The sequence below is a fragment of the Leiobunum rupestre genome, chromosome 4 (assembly GCF_980474605.1).
Source record: "Leiobunum rupestre chromosome 4, qqLeiRupe1.1.hap1, whole genome shotgun sequence".
In the NCBI taxonomy this organism is placed as follows: domain Eukaryota; kingdom Metazoa; phylum Arthropoda; class Arachnida; order Opiliones; family Sclerosomatidae; genus Leiobunum; species Leiobunum rupestre.
In genome coordinates, this window is record NC_143387.1 from 71496786 (window position 1) to 71514772 (window position 17987).

At 37.9% G+C, this 17987-nt stretch overlaps 1 protein-coding gene across 1 annotated transcript; it reads right to left on the minus strand.

The window, feature by feature from the left end:
* Nucleotides 1–1406: 1406 nt before the first annotated feature.
* Nucleotides 1407–15935, minus strand: LOC149948938 (uncharacterized). Its single transcript, XM_090172828.1, has 2 exons — nt 15425–15935; nt 1407–2076 (listed from the first exon to the last, which is right to left on the minus strand). Exons 1-2 carry the CDS (start codon nt 15789–15791, stop codon nt 1541–1543), a joined length of 903 nt encoding a protein of 300 aa, XP_090028954.1. The 5' UTR covers nt 15792–15935; the 3' UTR covers nt 1407–1540.
* Nucleotides 15936–17987: the final 2052 nt, after the last annotated feature.

The following is a 17987-nucleotide window of genomic DNA, read 5'->3' on the forward strand; positions in this document are numbered from 1 at the left end:
AAATGTTTCGTATTAACCTTAATTAAATTTAGTTGATCTTTTCATCATTAAATGTTTCGTATTAACCTTAATTAAATTTAGTTGATCTTTTCATCATTAAATGTTTCGTATTAACCTTAATTAAATTTAGTTTATCATTTAATTATTATAAAAATTTAAATTAAATTTAAATTAAATTAAGTGTATGTTCACTTAAACCATTAAATATTCTTTTCCGCATCCAAATTCAAATTTTAAATTTATTATAATTATCGTAATAACTATAAGTATTGAATAAGTCACGTTCAAATAAATTGTATCTAATCAGAGGCGAGTAAGTGTATATTTATAACCAAATTGAAAAATAACAATGGCTTCATGTTTAGAAGTGTTGAGATTGTAATAAATAATATAAAATCAGAATCTAAGAGGCGTTATAGAGTACGATGGTTAAGTGTGACTTAAAACGCCAATTTCAAATAATTTAATAAAATAATTAAGGGTCTAAATTGGAAATGTGCTCTGAACCGATTTTAAATTATTACCTGTTTAACAAAATAAAACAAACACCATCATTTTGTAAATGACTAGCCCTACGCGTTAAAACTACTAGTAAAATTTAAAAAGACCACTTTAGTGAATATGAAAGTTCCAGAAACTAGTCTTGTCTTGTAATTTTAAATAAAATACTTTTATATTAACTTCGCAAAAGTCTCTTTAAATTTTACACAATACAGGGTTAATCGAGAGGTCGGACATTTACCAAAATCCCGTACACTTTGTCTAAAATCGCAAAATCTTTTAACTCTTTCTATGTAAATTAACATTGAAATCCCGAAATCACTTCAAAAAGTACTGATAAAATCGCCAAAATCTCTACGAAATCCCGAAATCCTACAGGTCGGGGATGGTTAACTTTTATTCAATAGATAAAGCTCTCAAAATTATTCGTAAAACATTTTGATCAAGTAATTTATATTTCTGTATTATACGATTAATTTTTTGATAAATTTGTAAAATTAATCAGAAAAACGACGTTTTTTCGATAAAAAGCTCAAATTTTACGAATAATACATGTTTTTTAATCATTTTCCGAAATATTAACCGGTAAATTTCTTTGTTTACTTTTTTTCCCGAAAAAATCAATTTAATCATGGATAATGATTAACCGTCCCCGACCTCTACGAAATCCCGTACAAAATAATGGCAAGTGTCCGACCCCTCGGGGTTAATAAAAAACCAACCGATAATACATTTGTCTCCTCGTTATAAAATGATCACAAATTAAAATTGGTTGATTGAAATTTTAATGACTCTTAATTATATTTTTATACATTAAACACTAAATAAATTATTTTATATATTATTTTTCCCGCTAATACGATTACCGTAGCACGATTTGAAATTTAGTCTCTTCGGCACTCTGTTCAGCGTTTCATAATTTTCTCTAAATTCTTTTTACCCAGGCTGCGATATCGTCGTAATCGTGGATTATAAATGAAACATTTCGAACCAGATAAAGTTTTTTTTGGTCACAATCTCAATTTGTTTGGTTTTGATCTCAACTATCGTGACATTGTACGCAATTCGGCGGGGTGGTCCCGGGGTGAGCGGCGTTAAAGGCGCGCCTGTCCGGGTCCTTGGCTGGCCGGTAAGGTCCGGGCGTCGCGGGCGCCTCGCTGCCGGGGCTGGCTGACATGGGCGCCATGGAGATGGCGGCGGCGGCAGCGGCGGCGGCGGCCGGGGGCATCGGGACCCCGGAATGGTTCATGTAGGCGATGATCCGGCGCATCTCCTCCAGAGCGTTGGCCTGCATCAGGATAAAGTTTTTGGCCAAGAGGAGAGTGGCGATCTTGGAGAGTTTCCTGACCGACGGCGAGTGCGCGTAGGGGATAACGGAGCGCAACTCGTCCAGGGCGTCGTTCAAGTCGTGCATCCTGCGCCGCTCGCGGGCGTTGATGCTCAGACGGACTGCTTTGGCGTGCCGGTTCCTCTTGCTGCCGCCGCCCGGATTCAACAACTGATGCGACGAGGATTCGTTCAAGCTGACTTCGGACGTGCGCTCCGATAGTTCGTCTTGCGCGTAGTTCGTGGAACCTGCAAACGAGGGGAAAAAATCTTATTTTTTTGGACAAATTCGTTTTTGCGTTAGATAGATTTTGTTGTTAGACTTAATTAGATTTTGCTTGGGGTAATTAGATTTGGCTTAGGGTGTGGGGTTTTTCCAAGTCCAATGCGCGAGTAATAAGTATGAAAATTAAAACAACTTTGTCTCTGATGATGCACCACGAAACCGGCCACCTGGATTAATGGCTTTAAACGTCCCTTGATGACTTAAGCCTAAGGTGGGGCCAAGGGTATTAGTCCAGCTGATTATTATTATTATTATTACATTGTAAATATAAATTTTTGATTTTATAAAAATTAATGTGAAAATTTTACAAAGTTGTTTTAATTTTCATACTTTTAATTAGATTTATCAAAAGTAACAAGAAATATGACAGTTAGCAAAAATGATCAACGAACTGATCTTCAGAGTTTTTGCCCAATCAAGGTTTAGTTCGGCACAGAGACCCCTAGTGTCTAAATATATCAAAGGAAAATATACAATTTCCAAGTACATTTACTAGCCCTAAAACTATACGAAATGTCATACTTATTGCTGTTACGTAACTTATGGATTAACATCCTTTAATCGTCGGTGACACCTGAAACCATTATCGACCTGATTACGTAGTTCACACAAACACCACAAACGAAACTTAGTGTTAAGTGTGACTTCTAATTTTTGCGTGGGACCAAGGCTAGGCCTAACGGTATTAGCCTTGCTAATTATTAATTATTTATATTGCTTACTTCGACGAAATAATGACAAATTATTGAATTGGAACGTCAAATTGACTGTTGTAAACGCTATAGCTTCGTTGGTGAAAGTACATATTTTGAAATTTAAGATCAGAAACGCGTTTTATTCGTATTTATCAGGGCCGTTTTAACCTTTCCGTAGGCCTTAGGCAAAAATATCTCATTTATCGTCTTTTCGGACCTTCGTAGGCCCTATTTTATGGAATCGTAGACCCTATGTCTCCCAAAATTCGTAGGCCCTAGGCACTTTGCTTAGTCTGCCTTATGGATAAGGCGGCCCTGGTATTTATCCCCATTAACGTAACCGGGAAACAAACCGAATTATAGGCCATTCAAATGAGAAAAATACTCAAAAAATATTCCATTTAATATATACACCCAAAACTTATATTTCCAGGCATAGATCAAACAGTCCTTTAATGTTTAAAATAAATTTGGTGATTTTCAATTGATTAGTTAAGCTATAACTTAAGTTTTATTGGGATTTTATATCCAAAAACGTTATAATTAATAAACTCTTTACGAGGAAATAAGTATCGAGACTGTAAATAGAAAAATACAAAGTGAAATAATAAGAAAAATATCAATCACGAGAAGATGGATGGTTTTATAAAAGATTAAAAAGGATATATCGATGAATCTGCTATTTATTTTAAAACGATGAAATATAATTGGTCGGAATGAACGTGATTTTACCCAACTAGGCTATTTTTAAAAGAAGCTAAACTTTTGAAGCATTTCAGTATAATTTTATAAGTGTATCAGTGACCTTACATTTTCGGTAGACATCAGAGATATCGAATAAACGCTCTTTGGCTCGTCGTCATGGTGACTAAGCGTAAGACCGGAGAGTTATAATTGACGGATCTTAATATTATATTTTGTTACGGCATTTTACGAAGTCTAGTGGGCAAAGTTACCCGCTTTTAAATCCTAAGATGGCAACGTGTTTTCGAATTTGGAGATCGACCGATTCTACGTCTCATCACGCGTAGCTATCAGTAACTGATGCACTTACGGAACGTAATTATATACTTATGGTATTATGAGATATCAGAAGTATACAATATCTTTTACGAGAGAAGTCTACTGCAAATATTATTCGCTTCAAACAAGTATAACTTTTTAGAACAAAAAATAATTGGAGCTAAATAATGACTTAATACAGGAATCCATACCTTTACTAGGAATGCTTATCCTGGCGTATCGCGTATGGTAAGATCACTCTGACGGCTTTGGCCCCGCCTACGAGAAAAAAAAACCCCTCTGCGCGCGCTCCCCTCTCACGTAGGCAACATAGTGACGTCAAAAAACCACCAGCCACATCGAGAAGAAAATCTGCCGCGATAAGCATTCCAAGTAGAGGTATGTATTCCTGCTTTATAATAATCATCTAGGCTAATAGCCAAGGCACAACCATAGGCCCAATTCAGCCCCGACAATAAGCTCAACAAGTTTTAAATGTCACCGAAGAACTAGGGGGGGGGGGACGGAGGGAACTCATTTAACCAGCGGGGAGTTGCTGCGAGCTGGGATCAAACCCGGCTTCTCCTGCTGAGATATTTATAAATCAGTAAATATCCCAACGCCCCGTAATATTTACACGTGGTAATGTTTAAGCACATATGCGGTGCACCGTTCCTCGGAAATTATAGCCAATTGAAAACTAGTGACGTCAATTACCGGTGGCCGGGTTAAATTGTGTAGGAGGGTGGTGGAAACCTCTTCCTGCCACTCGAGCCAACAGCTCCCTGCACTTACTATTACCGTTAACCTACCTCAGCAAGTTTTTATGGAAACTGAAGAACTCAAGGAAAACCCTCTAGCCAGCGGGAAGACAATTTACGAACTCAACGCAGCACCTCACATAAGGATAACGTCACAGATTTCATTGGTTAGAAGGGGAAAATTCGGAAATTGTCTTCCCCCCGCCCGTAAAACGTTCAGCGTAAAGGTTCGTCCAATGAAATTTGTACACAACACTGCGTTAGCGGGTTTAAAGGCTAGCTGCGTTCTCCTTGTGTTTGTTGCTCCTAGGTTCCATCCCAAAATTCCCAACTTGTTGAGGTTCAATTCAATTCAATTCAATTTTATTAAAAAATGAGAGATTAAAATTGAGAAATACAATGGTTTTGAGGGGCCAAGTCATCTTGCGACTTATAGGCCCCAAATTACGGTAATAGTGAGTGTAGGGAGCTGTTGGCTCGCGTGACATGAAGGGCTTGCCACCACCCTCCTACGCATTGTAACCCGGTCACCTATTTAAAGCCATTAAAAGTCGCTCGATGACTTGGGCCTAAGGTGGTGCCTTGAGTATTAGCCTAGCTGATTATTTTAGCGCAGTTCCATAAGCTGGGATCCTTTTGCTAACTACTTCACCACCCCACTTCTCTCTTCAGACTTACGCTATATACTTCTGGTAATATCAAAAAGACAAAAACCTTACGCAGTAAACCCCCAACCCAATCAATTTGGGGCTCCCCTCCAAAATTGGTGGTAGGCTGTGAGCCTATGCCTAAACTACCCCGTAGATCCCCTCAACCTTTGTCACCCATCTGAACGTGCACGTAAATGTTTCTACTGGGCTTTCATACTCATTCGAGCAAACTCGGACGAGAACTTATATATTCTGGTTCAAATTCGAGTTTCTTAATCTGCCCATTCGACCGTTGATTTGTATCATAGTGCTTCCAACCGGAATTTTGCGTTCTCTAATATGATAAAATAATTGTTATAAATCAGATGCCTGTTTATCCGCGATTACGTTCAGATATCATCAGATCAGTTGATACAGGTCCAATAAAAAGCTGAATTCCTTGTAAACTGATATAGATTGTTGATGAGCAGATTTCAGATGTCTCACAGCATAAGTTTATAAGATTGATACATAAGTGTGACACTTCCTATTTTTCACTTACAAACGTTTTACCGAGAGCTATTCACAAGACAGACTGCATTACGGGCTTCGTCGTCGTTTTGCGTCCGCTTGCTAACGCGTCACACGTAGCCTTTGACAGCGCCTCGCTAGGGGGAGATTTTCATTTTGTGATGACATCACTCCGTTACTAGCTCTCAGTAAAATATTCCCCAAAGTGGCAAACTTATGGAACACTATTATAGACTTATGCCACAGTTATTGATTTGACATATCCCCCGATTAAAATCCCCTCAAAATTTTTATTACTGTTTATTTTTATTTACTTTACATTAAATTATATACATATTAAACATATTAGTCAGATAACTGTTCAGATAACTTAATCTGATGAAATGAGTTATAGCAGATCAGTTCAAATGGGTTACTTGAGATAATGAATCAGATACCATACTATATCTGATTGCTGGGTGAGGGGAATATAAAATACCAGTGGCGTAGCTAGCATGGGTGACACCCGGGGCGGATATCATGGTGGGCTACTTAATTATCTCTATAGTGTGTGTTTTCGAGGTCGGTTGTCACCCCCAAATAACGCCAAACCGGGTGGCACCCGGGGCGGACCGCCCCACCCCCACCCCTAGCGACGCCACTGTAAAATACTAAAGTAATCGCATCTAACTAACTGTTTATCTTCAGGTATCTGAGAATTAAGACCTGAAGCACTATTTTATGACGAAAGATCTGGGAAGCACTAAAGGTCTATTAAACTCAGTTGCAGGTTAAGAATGGCAAAAAATCTAGTACATTTGGCGGAAAGATACTAGCACCAATTTCCCGTAAATTGTCGGCGGGAATTTCGAATTTCGGCTATTTTATGTTGAATTCTTAAAGGCTCCTACGTGTGTTTTATTAAACCACGGTAATAGTTAGTGTAGCGAGCTGTTGGCTCGCGTGGCATAAAGGGCTGGCCACCACCCCCCCTACGCATTGTAACCCGGCCACCTGAATTAATGGCTTCAAAAGTCGCTTGATGACTACTAGGCCTATGGTGGTGCCTTGGGTATTAGCCTAGCTGATTATTATTATGAAATAACTTTGTTTGCTTAATATCCAGTTATTGCTGACTAATTATATTTTGTTCGAAATAGCAGCTTCACCGACATATCCCTTTCAATTTGTCATAAAACCATCTTCGCCCGATTATCCCACATCATCATCCCCCTGACGAAGGGGGTGCGTTCGAATTTAGAATCCTCGAATATTCTCAACACGCGGGCGCACCAACAGCCGAGCCGCTTTGGCTGATATAATTTATGAAGCTTTAGACAATTCCCTCCCCCTATTTGCCTTTACCCGAAACGGGGCACTTTTTGCTTTTAATCTTTATAAATGTTTTCTCGGCGAAGTCAATTCCTTCGGCGGGGTCATGGCGAAGGGAGGTGCGCTTATCTGCTAACCACCTTGTCAAAGGGTCGTCTCTCTGCCCATTTCTCATTCGCGGGAGGCCCAAAAAGTAGCCAGTTTAAAGTATTTGGGAGGTTTTTATCTTAAGCTGCCAGAAGGAGTTCGGCGCGAAATTAATGTTTCGTTTGCTTTCGAGACTTGAAATTCGGGGAGCCTCTTTTACAAATGAATATGTCAGTTTTGCGGACGAGGACGCCTTTCGATTTATGACAGTTTCGGAGGGTTTTTTTTTTGATTAAGTACGTAATTAACGCGTCTCTTTTAACGAAAATTATCTTCTTAATTGAGTGGTCTCTTGTCTTCATACCGTAAGTAACGTAATAACGTGAAGTCGAGGGGCAGGTCACTTCCATTTTGGGTGCGTCTTAATCATAGTAAAATCATTAAATCAGGGTAATCGTGATTAAATCAGGGTAATCAAGATTAAAAAATCTAATCAAGATTAGAAAATCTAATCATGGTTTAAACGAGATTTAATAATTCTAATCATTATCTTATCTTTTTAATCAAGATTTAATCATTTAAACGAGATTTAATCATTCTAATCATAATCTAATCTTTTTAATTATATTTAATATTTTTAATTAGATTTAATCATTTTAATCACGATTTAATCAATATAATCGGTCGAATCGAGAATTTATCATTAAAATCAAAACTAAAGTACGATTTAATCATACTAATCACGATATAATTTTTTTAATCAGGATTTAATCAAATTAAACAGATTTAATCATTTAATCATGATTTAATCAGATTTAAACATTCTAATCATGATTAAACGTGATTTAATCAACATAATCGTGATTAAATTGAATTTAATCAAAATAATCACTATTAAATCGGATTTAATCTGTTGAGGGGTGCGTCGTTAATCAAGGAAGTGACCTGCCCCTCGCGTGAAGTATGACAATTTGCCAAAAAAATATCACCGAACTAATTTTGATAGCTATTTTCCAATCAAGGTTTAGTTCAGCACAGAGCCCCCTAGTGTCTAAAATACACCCAAATATGCGAATAATACGATAGAGAGGAACTGTGACAAGTATAAATATTGTGTCACAAATTTGTACATGAAAAGGAAATGGTTTGAGCAACTTTAGCAACAAATATGACAATTATCTAAAATTATCATCGAATTAATTTTTAAAAGTTTTGCGCAAATAAATATTCAACTACCAAGTCGTAGCTAAGCAAGAATGTCAGTCTCCACACTTATTTTTATTATGTTACTTATAGTATTACTGGTTAAATTTATTAGCTTGATTGTCAGATATGAAATTTTAAAATTAATTTCAATTTCAAATTATTTGAGTTCGATAATAATTTTTACAATTTAATTTAAAGGGCTAGGTCCAGGGGCGTAGGAACCAGGGGCGGGCAATGTCCCTCCCTAGAATTTTGCTGGGAGGGGCAACTAATGTAATTATTACCTCACCAACCTTTGAGTCTGTTGAAATCTTCAAAAGGCTCAAATGTTCATTTTAAGCTCATATTAAGCTTATAGAACCTCAACTGTGTTTAAATTTCAGTCTTTTCCCACCAATTTACATAGTAGTAAAAAGTACAGATGCAATCGGAGAAGCTACACTCCATTAAAAATTCAAAAGCATTCTTTAGACCCCTTTTCGTTTCTCTTTGCCCCCACCAACTTCTAGAACGCTCCTACGCCCCTGGCTAGGTCAACAGCGACCTTTAAAAGAGTCGATTTCCAGTTCCGATTTGAGAATTCAACATTAGATTACGAAAAGTAAGCGTTAATTTCACTGTTGAAAACGTTTCAATTTTCACTAAGAATTGATTGCTCTGGTGGGGAAGATTTCTCGGGAATATTTTCCTGACCAGGGCAGGATTAACAGAATGCGGGGCCCCTAGAAAAATGCAGACCTTACTTTTTGACTCTATTAACGACAATGTGGTTTTAATCATATATTGAAATAATAATATTAAAAAAGACGGGGGCCTCTGAGCCATGGCGCACTTGGCACATGCCTTAATACGGCCCTGTACCTGACAATTTCCAAAGTCTAGTCACAAGATTTATGTTGTCATTGGCGAAACAAACTATCGTTTAGAGTACAATTGGTCATCTTTATGCTATATGTTACTTGTGGTTTTACTTGCACAGCCACCCGAATTAATGGCTTTAAAAGTCGCTAGATGTCTTGGGCTTAAGGTGATGCCTTAATTGGCTATTAGCCTAACTGATTATTATTATTAATATTATCTCTTAAGAGAGCAGTATATATCAAGTATTAATGTGTGAATCATGTATCTTCGCAGGCTTCCGATGATATTTTAAAACATTACTTGATGTAATTGCAATACAATTAGCCCTTTCGGTTTAGATAGATTCACGTAGCGGCCAACGCGAGAAGCAAATAAACTCCCGGATTTATCGTCTGCTAAGCAGCCACATTCTTCGCAAAACTTCTCACGTTGGCCGCTACGTGGCGCTGTATAATCTGAAAAGACTAACTATATAAATACTTCGTTAAAATTAGGAGCAACAAACACAGCACCCCACACAGGGAGAACGCAACCCGTCAAAAGTCGTGCATTTTCTCGCGTACATTTTTCATTGGTTAGACGCTTTAGCGCCTGCTGCCGTCGGAAGGGGAAAATTAGGAAATTGTCTTCCCAACCGCCCGTAAAACCTTCAGCGTAAAGGCTCATCCAATGACATTTGTACATAACACTGCGTTAGCGAGTTTAAAGGCTAGCCGCGTTCTCCTTGTGTTTGTTGCTCCTAACTAAAACTATTCCATCAGGAAAATAAGGTAATTTATTTTTACATTTTACATCGTTTTAAAAATTCCACCTAGAAAGTTAATGACGCGTTTTTCGTCACGGAGTTCTAAGTGACGTAATTTACGTCATATCCCTTGCAAAGGCGAGTGTTTCATTTTCATGGCCTAGAGAGACAATTCTCTCACAAGATATCTAATTCTGATTTTACTGACTTATTTTTCGTTTGTCGTTCAAGTCAGTCACAAACTTTGATTATAACACGTGCACAGACTGTTCTTCGAACTCGTTGGTGCTGTATCGCGAACTTAACCTCTCTATTAGAAAAAGCGACATAAGACCCAAAAGTGTGTCAGTGCGGTAAAATGTTTAATGGGAGCTTGTCTCGAAGTAAAAAGAGGGAGTGGGAGAGGGGGTGGAAAATACGTCATCAAAATTTTAAATTTTTTCCACCCCAGCGCCGCCGAGTGAGGCGTTTTAGAACGTATGTCTACGGGCGAGTAAATCGAAGAGATAAATTCGCGGCAGACCATAGACTAAATATAACGTTGCTAGTACTATTCCAACTAGTAGGCTATGAAGTCTATTGTGAGACTAGCTCTCAGAAAATATGTTAAAGGGCGCGAAGGAAGAGTTGACACACTTTTGGGTCTTATGTCACTTTTGCTATTAGCTAATGGTAGAAATTGATTTAGCCTTTAATAAAATATATCTGACATTTTAAAAAAATTTATTTAGTTAATTTAAAAATGTTGCAACCCAGCATCCCAAACAAGGAGAACGCAACCCGTCAAAAGTCGTGCATTTTCATGCGTACATTTTCCTTGGTTAGACGCTTTAGCGCCTGCTGTCTTCGGAGGGGGAAAATTCGGAAATTGTCTCCCCCACCCCCCGCCCGTAAAACGTTCAGCTTAAATGTTAGTCCAATCAAATTTGTACACAACACTGCGTTAACGAGTTTATAGGCTAGCTGCGTTCTCCTTGTGTTCGTTGCTCCTAGCTTGTAGCGTGTAAACGAAAAGATTGAGATTTGGGGTGATGTCTTATTATTTTTTTTTGCGCTGAAGTCACCACCCACTCGCTTTCCGTTTTCATAGCCGTGGATTTGTAGCGTGTGGCGTTCACAGTGACCTCTACATTTGACCGTGTTAGCATAAAAATGTGAGCAAATAAGGTCGCGATAGACCATTCTATGAAATGCTACTTTAGTGGTTATTTACTTTTGTTTATAGAGAGGCAGAAGGTTTGGCCCCATTTTTCATGAACCAGGCATGCTCAAAAAAGGATTCGCTGGGAAACCTGCCAACCTAGCTGTCTGGATAAATACGAGGGGCAGGTCACTTCCTTGATTAACGACGCACCCCTCAAAAGATTAAATCCGATTTAATCATAATTAAATGATTAAATCTTATTAAAATGATTAAATCTGTTTAAAATGATTAAATCCTGATTAAAAAATTATATCGTGATTAGTATGATTAAATCGTACTTTAGTTTTGATTTTAATGATAAATTCTCGATTCAACCGATTATATCGATTAAATCGTGATTAAAATGATTAAATATAATTAAAAAGATTAGATCATGATTAGAATTATTAAATATCGTTTAAATGATTAAATCCTGATTAAAAAGATGAGATCATGATTAGAATGATTAAATCTCGTTTAAATCGTGATTAGATTTTCTAATCTTGATTAGATTTTTTAATCTTGATTACCCTGATTTAATCACGATTACCCTGATTTAATAATTTTACTATGATTAAGACGCACCCAAAATGGAAGTGACCAGCCCCTCGGATAAATAGTGGATTTTTGATCAAATCCTACTCATTTCACGGTTATAATTTTATACAAACCCATATAAATAGTTAACTAACAATTTTAAGTATATCTCATTGATTTTGTAAATAGTTCAGTTATGGACTATATTTTGAAATATACTATCTTCACGTAGGCTACCTTAGCTACATTTTGAAAATCGAGTTTGTGGGTGACGCTTCGGAAAATACCCATCAAATAGGAATGAGCATAAGCAGAATTTTTAAAGTCTTACTGAAGTAGCGCTATGTTGTCTTGGTTCAAGTGTTTGTCCTGTTTAGCTAGGAATTTACAGAAAGGTCTTTTGGCTTATCTCTTATAAATCCAGTCGATTTCTTTTTTCTTCTTTTTATTTTCTTTATTTTGTTTCTTTGTCAATTTCACAGTGGTTTCCATTGTGGGCTACTGGTAATACTGGTAAATATTACAAATAACCCTTGTCCGGTAACACGCCGACCTCGTGATGCGCAACAAATCACAATTTACAACTAGCGTGGATGAAAACTGAAAAGCTAGCGTGTATTTTGAACTATTTCTAGCTCACGCCAAATTTTTACAAGCTGAAAGCTTCCATGAAACCCGGAAGTATGAATTTCCATATTTGTGGTGGATCCACGAATTTATAATTTCTGCCACCAAAAACTACGCGCTAACTACCTTAAAATAACCAAATAAAGTTGTTTTAATTTATACTCAATTTAAGCGTATCATATTTAGTATCAAAATGTCTATAATTACATTTCTTTAGATGACATACGCTCGATGAAATATTTTTAGAAGCGTTAAATTAATGATTTCGATTGTTAAAAAATTTCATTATTTTAATTAAATAAATTATTACAACGATAATATGGCAATTGAATTTAATTGGATTTTAGTACCCTGTCATTCTGAAAGGTATAACAATACGAGTCTACTTTATCGTTCAATGTACTTAAGTACCTAGCTATGTTCTCGACCTAACATAAACAATTTCTTTCAGGGTAATACAAAATTGGCCAAAGTAAAACATTTCTCTAGTGCCTGCGAAGGTACTGATACTTATCTCATTAGAGTATATTAAATACTTCTGCTGTTACGATATAATAGATACTACCAATATATAATAGATCAATGCATTTATTTAAACTAGTTGACCCAATTTTAACTTTTAGACGGGATGGGAATAAATAACTTACTAATATATGAAAAAACCAACTTCTAAAACTATTTTAGGCAAGTTTTATGTAAAAACTATAAAATTGAAAGTTCAACTCCTAAAAAAATCTACAGGAAAATAAACTTATAATATTAATATTTTTTAGGTAGATAATTTAAAATTTCTATTATCAGACTATTGGCGCCATCTGTTAAGACTTTGGGTATTTAAATATCACCCCTGTCAAAGGATCTTCTCTTCTGTAAATTATTTGACCGAAGAGAAAATCCTTTCACGGAGGTAAAATATTTGACAAAGAGTGTTTTTTCACAGCGGTAAACTACTTTACAAAAGTGAAGATCCTTTCACAGCGGTAAACTATTTTACAAAAGAGAAGATCCCTTCACAGGGGTAAGCTACTTTACAAAAGAGAAGATCCTTTCACAGGGTAAACTACTTTACAAAAGTGAAGATCCTTTCACAGCGGTAAACTATTTTACAAATGTGAAGATTCTTTCACAGGGGTAAACTACTTTACAAAAGAGAAGATCCTTTCACCGGGTAAACTACTTTACAAAAGAGAAGATCCTTTCACCGGGTAAACTACTTTACAAAAGAGAAGATCCTTTCACCGGGTAAACTACTTTACAAAAGAGAAGATCCTTTCACCGGGGTAAACTACTTTATAAAAGAGAAGATCCTTTCACCGGGTAAACTACTTTACAAAAGAGAAGATCCTTTCACCGGGGTAAACTACTTTACAAAAGAGAAGATCCTTTCACCGGGGTAAACTACTTTACAAAAGAGAAGATCCTTTCACCGGGGTAAACTACTTTACAAAAGAGAAGATCCTTTCACCGGGTAAACTACTTTACAAAAGAGAAGATCCTTTCACCGGGGTAAACTACTTTACAAAAGAGAAGATCCTTTCACCGGGGTAAACTACTTTACAAAAGAGAAGATCCTTTCACCGGGTAAACTACTTTACAAAAGAGAAGATCCTTTCACCGGGGTAAACTACTTTACAAAAGAGAAGATCCTTTCACCGGGGTAAACTACTTTACAAAAGAGAAGATCCTTTCACCGGGGTAAACTACTTTACAAAAGAGAAGATCCTTTCACCGGGTAAACTACTTTACAAAAGAGAAGATCCTTTCACCGGGGTAAACTACTTTACAAAAGAGAAGATCCTTTCACCGGGGTAAACTACTTTACAAAAGAGAAGATCCTTTCACCGGGGTCAACTACTTTACAAAAGAGAAGATCCTTTCACCGGGTAAACTACTTTACAAAAGAGAAGATCCTTTCACCGGGGTAAACTACTTTACAAAAGAGAAGATCCTTTCACCGGGTAAACTACTTTACAAAAGAGAAGATCCTTTCACCGGGGTAAACTACTTTACAAAAGAGAAGATCCTTTCACCGGGGTAAACTACTTTACAAAAGAGAAGATCCTTTCACCGGGGTAAACTACTTTACAAAAGAGAAGATCCTTTCACCGGGGTAAACTACTTTACAAAAGAGAAGATCCTTTCACCGGGGTAAACTACTTTACAAAAGAGAAGATCCTTTCACCGGGGTAAACTACTTTACAAAAGAGAAGATCCTTTCACCGGGGTAAACTACTTTACAAAAGAGAAGATCCTTTCACCGGGGTAAACTACTTTACAAAAGAGAAGATCCTTTCACCGGGGTAAACTACTTTACAAAAGAGAAGATCCTTTCACCGGGTAAACTACTTTACAAAAGAGAAGATCCTTTCACCGGGGTAAACTACTTTACAAAAGAGAAGATCCTTTCACCGGGGTAAACTACTTTACAAAAGAGAAGATCCTTTCAGCGGGGTAAACTACTTTACAAAAGAGAAGATCCTTTCACCGGGTAAACTACTTTACAAAAGAGAAGATCCTTTCACCGGGTAAACTACTTTACAAAAGAGAAGATCCTTTCACCGGGGTAAACTACTTTACAAAAGAGAAGATCCTTTCACCGGGTAAACTACTTTACAAAAGAGAAGATCCTTTCACCGGGTAAACTACTTTACAAAAGAGAAGATCCTTTCACCGGGGTAAACTACTTTACAAAAGAGAAGATCCTTTCACCGGGTAAACTACTTTACAAAAGAGAAGATCCTTTCACCGGGGTAAACTACTTTACAAAAGAGAAGATCCTTTCACCGGGTAAACTACTTTACAAAAGAGAAGATCCTTTCACCGGGGTAAACTACTTTACAAAAGAGAAGATCCTTTCACCGGGGTAAACTACTTTACAAAAGAGAAGATCCTTTCACCGGGGTAAACTACTTTACAAAAGAGAAGATCCTTTCACCGGGGTAAACTACTTTACAAAAGAGAAGATCCTTTCACCGGGGTAAACTACTTTACAAAAGAGAAGATCCTTTCACACGCACTAAAGATTTATATACCCCCGCACCGTAAATAAATAGGCGTAAACTATTTTACAAAAGAGAAGATCCTTTCACGCGGGCAACGCCATAAGAATTACGAAAACACTCGGTCTATAGCTCACCGATTTTATGGAATCCGTCTCGAGTTTCTTCGTCAGTGCTTCCGGTGGGTACTTCGTCTCCCGTGTCAGGACTTTCCAGGTTGTTGGGGTTGTCCTTGGGGGACCTGTGCAGTTTGTTGTCTTCGGCGACCACGACGGCGTTGGAATTGGACCTGACCGCGAAGTTGTGCAAGTCGATGAGAGGGGGCGCTCCGGGCGGGCTGGAATGCGGACTCTCGAACTCGGCCCGCAACGCGTGAACCATCCGCGACGGATCCAACACTCTGTGATGAGGATCCCCGATCGGAATGGGCCCGAAGATGGGCGCTCCGAGACCGAACCCGAACGGAGGCCCGCCGATCGGCCTGAACGACATGGCGTTCTCCATTTTCGCGAAGGCCTAGCAACCAGTCGAGGTACTGCGGAAAACACCACGCTCCCACTGCGGGCCCGAAACTCCAACCGGGACCTTTCGCCAAAACTTTCCAACGGGGAAGAGGGTGACGCGGACGAGGAACAAACTTTTACTCCCCCTTCTGCTACCTCTCACTCTCTCTCGCTTTTGGATGGTGCTCTTGAGCTTCCGGATCAGAGCAGCATCTCTCATCCCGACTCTCCTCTCTCTCTCTCGGATGGCCTCGATTGGATGAAAGGAAAATTTCGGGGGCGGGGTTTGGTTTCTCGGTACCGCGTTGTGGGTGGAAACATCTCGATGCGGATAATGTTTCGCTTGGTTTTTAGAGCAATTTTTTCACTAGAATTTAGGTGAATCTACGAGTGAGTATTTATAGATCCAATTTTAATGGTGGATGTGGTGAGGTGTGCTTAACCGTTGCCTACGTTATTATAAAGGCCCGCGCACGCCTCCCGACAAGAGGGCTTCATTTTAAAGACGCGACGATCTCTTTTTTTGCTTCTTATTCACGATAGGTGGCTCTCTGATCTGGACCTAATAAGAAGTTTTCATGAACTTCGAATGAGGGCTTTTAATAAATGAAATACGTGTTTTCTGTGAAACCCAAATTTGTTATAGGAAGTATAGCGCGGCGCGCCATCTAGTTTAATATCCGTCAACTAAATATGTGAAGAAATAACAGCCGAATTTTGAATTTCAATGTTTTTCGGTTGAAGCTTTCGGCTGGTGTGCAGAGATAATTTTGAACGAGCAGACAGCTTTTATATATTCAATTTAAAACTCGATAGGTAGGGGCCGATACTTGTGACCAAAATTTAAACTACCCGAGAAACCTACACTTATCTCCATCGACCTTGAGAAACCTATAATGCCACAGGTTCCAACGCCATATTTTTGGTAGGCCTTGACTTTTTAAACTTAGCCGTTGCGTAGGCAACGAAGTTCCATAATATATAACGAGAGTCTCGAGAGAACCTAGTAGCCAGAACTAGCAAACTAAAATGCTAAATATAAATTGAAGAAATTTCGCACTATGGTTTAACAGCTGATGTGAATAATTACTACACTTTGATCTTAGTCAAACCCTGAAGAAGCTTAGATAAAATCGAAATTATTTAAAGTATTGGGTCGTGTGTGTATTTATAGTCAAGAACTGTAGAAGTAACTAAGAACTACGAAAATATTAATTATTGGCACAATGAAGTTATACTTCGCCAAACTCTGGGAATTTACTGGCGCCCTCTTGTGTCTAAATTTTCATATAGTTGTGGAAAATGAGGTCTTTATAATAATATTAATAAATTATAATAAAGAAGTCCGCGAATGGAAATTAAAAAAATATCTGATCATTTCTAAATCCGCAATCAACGAGGGGGGGGGATATTCCATTTTGCATTTTCAGATGGCGCTACAGACAGACCCCTCTACCGATTGATTTTTGTAACGAGCCCGATACTCCTTCTTCCCCTATCCTCTTTGGCTTTATCCCTATGACAGCGGATCTTGTTCTTATAAACCGCTAGCTTATTTTCAAAACCTGGATGTTACATATCTTCTGCGAATGGGAATTTAACATATGTTAGCCAGTAATCCCCCACACCTACATTTCTGAGAAAAATATATTATTTTCCATTTTCTGAATGGTATTAGACCTAGTTCCCAAAAATGTTTTACCGATGAAAATCATACCTTTAATGTTTCAAAAGCCGACTTTTCCTCGAAAAGGTCCTCCCCCTTTCAACTAAATTCAATTAAATTCATTTATTTAGTTTTTTTTCAATACCTCAATACAAGGAGTTGAGGGCCAAGTTAATAGTGACCAATATATGCTAATCGCACGTGCTAATGTACGGCGTCCGCGGAATAGGCGCTTAAATAAATCATCCTTCAAGGTAATCACCAAGAACTTAAGAAGTAATATTTCCTAGAGCCAGGACCCGCAAGGTATTGTTTATATAGTGCTTGTTCTTGGTCGCTCTTTCTGCAAATTTTACAAACCGGTATAGATATGTTTGTCCCCATGCGTAAACCACCGAAGCCGCTAAAGCCAAACGAACGCACGATTCGTAGTCGGGCTTTTAAAAATAAGGCTTGGTCTAATTTCCTTAAGATTAAAAAGCAGTCAGTTTCTCCGACCACATTAGCGGCGGCGCATGAAAGATATCGTAT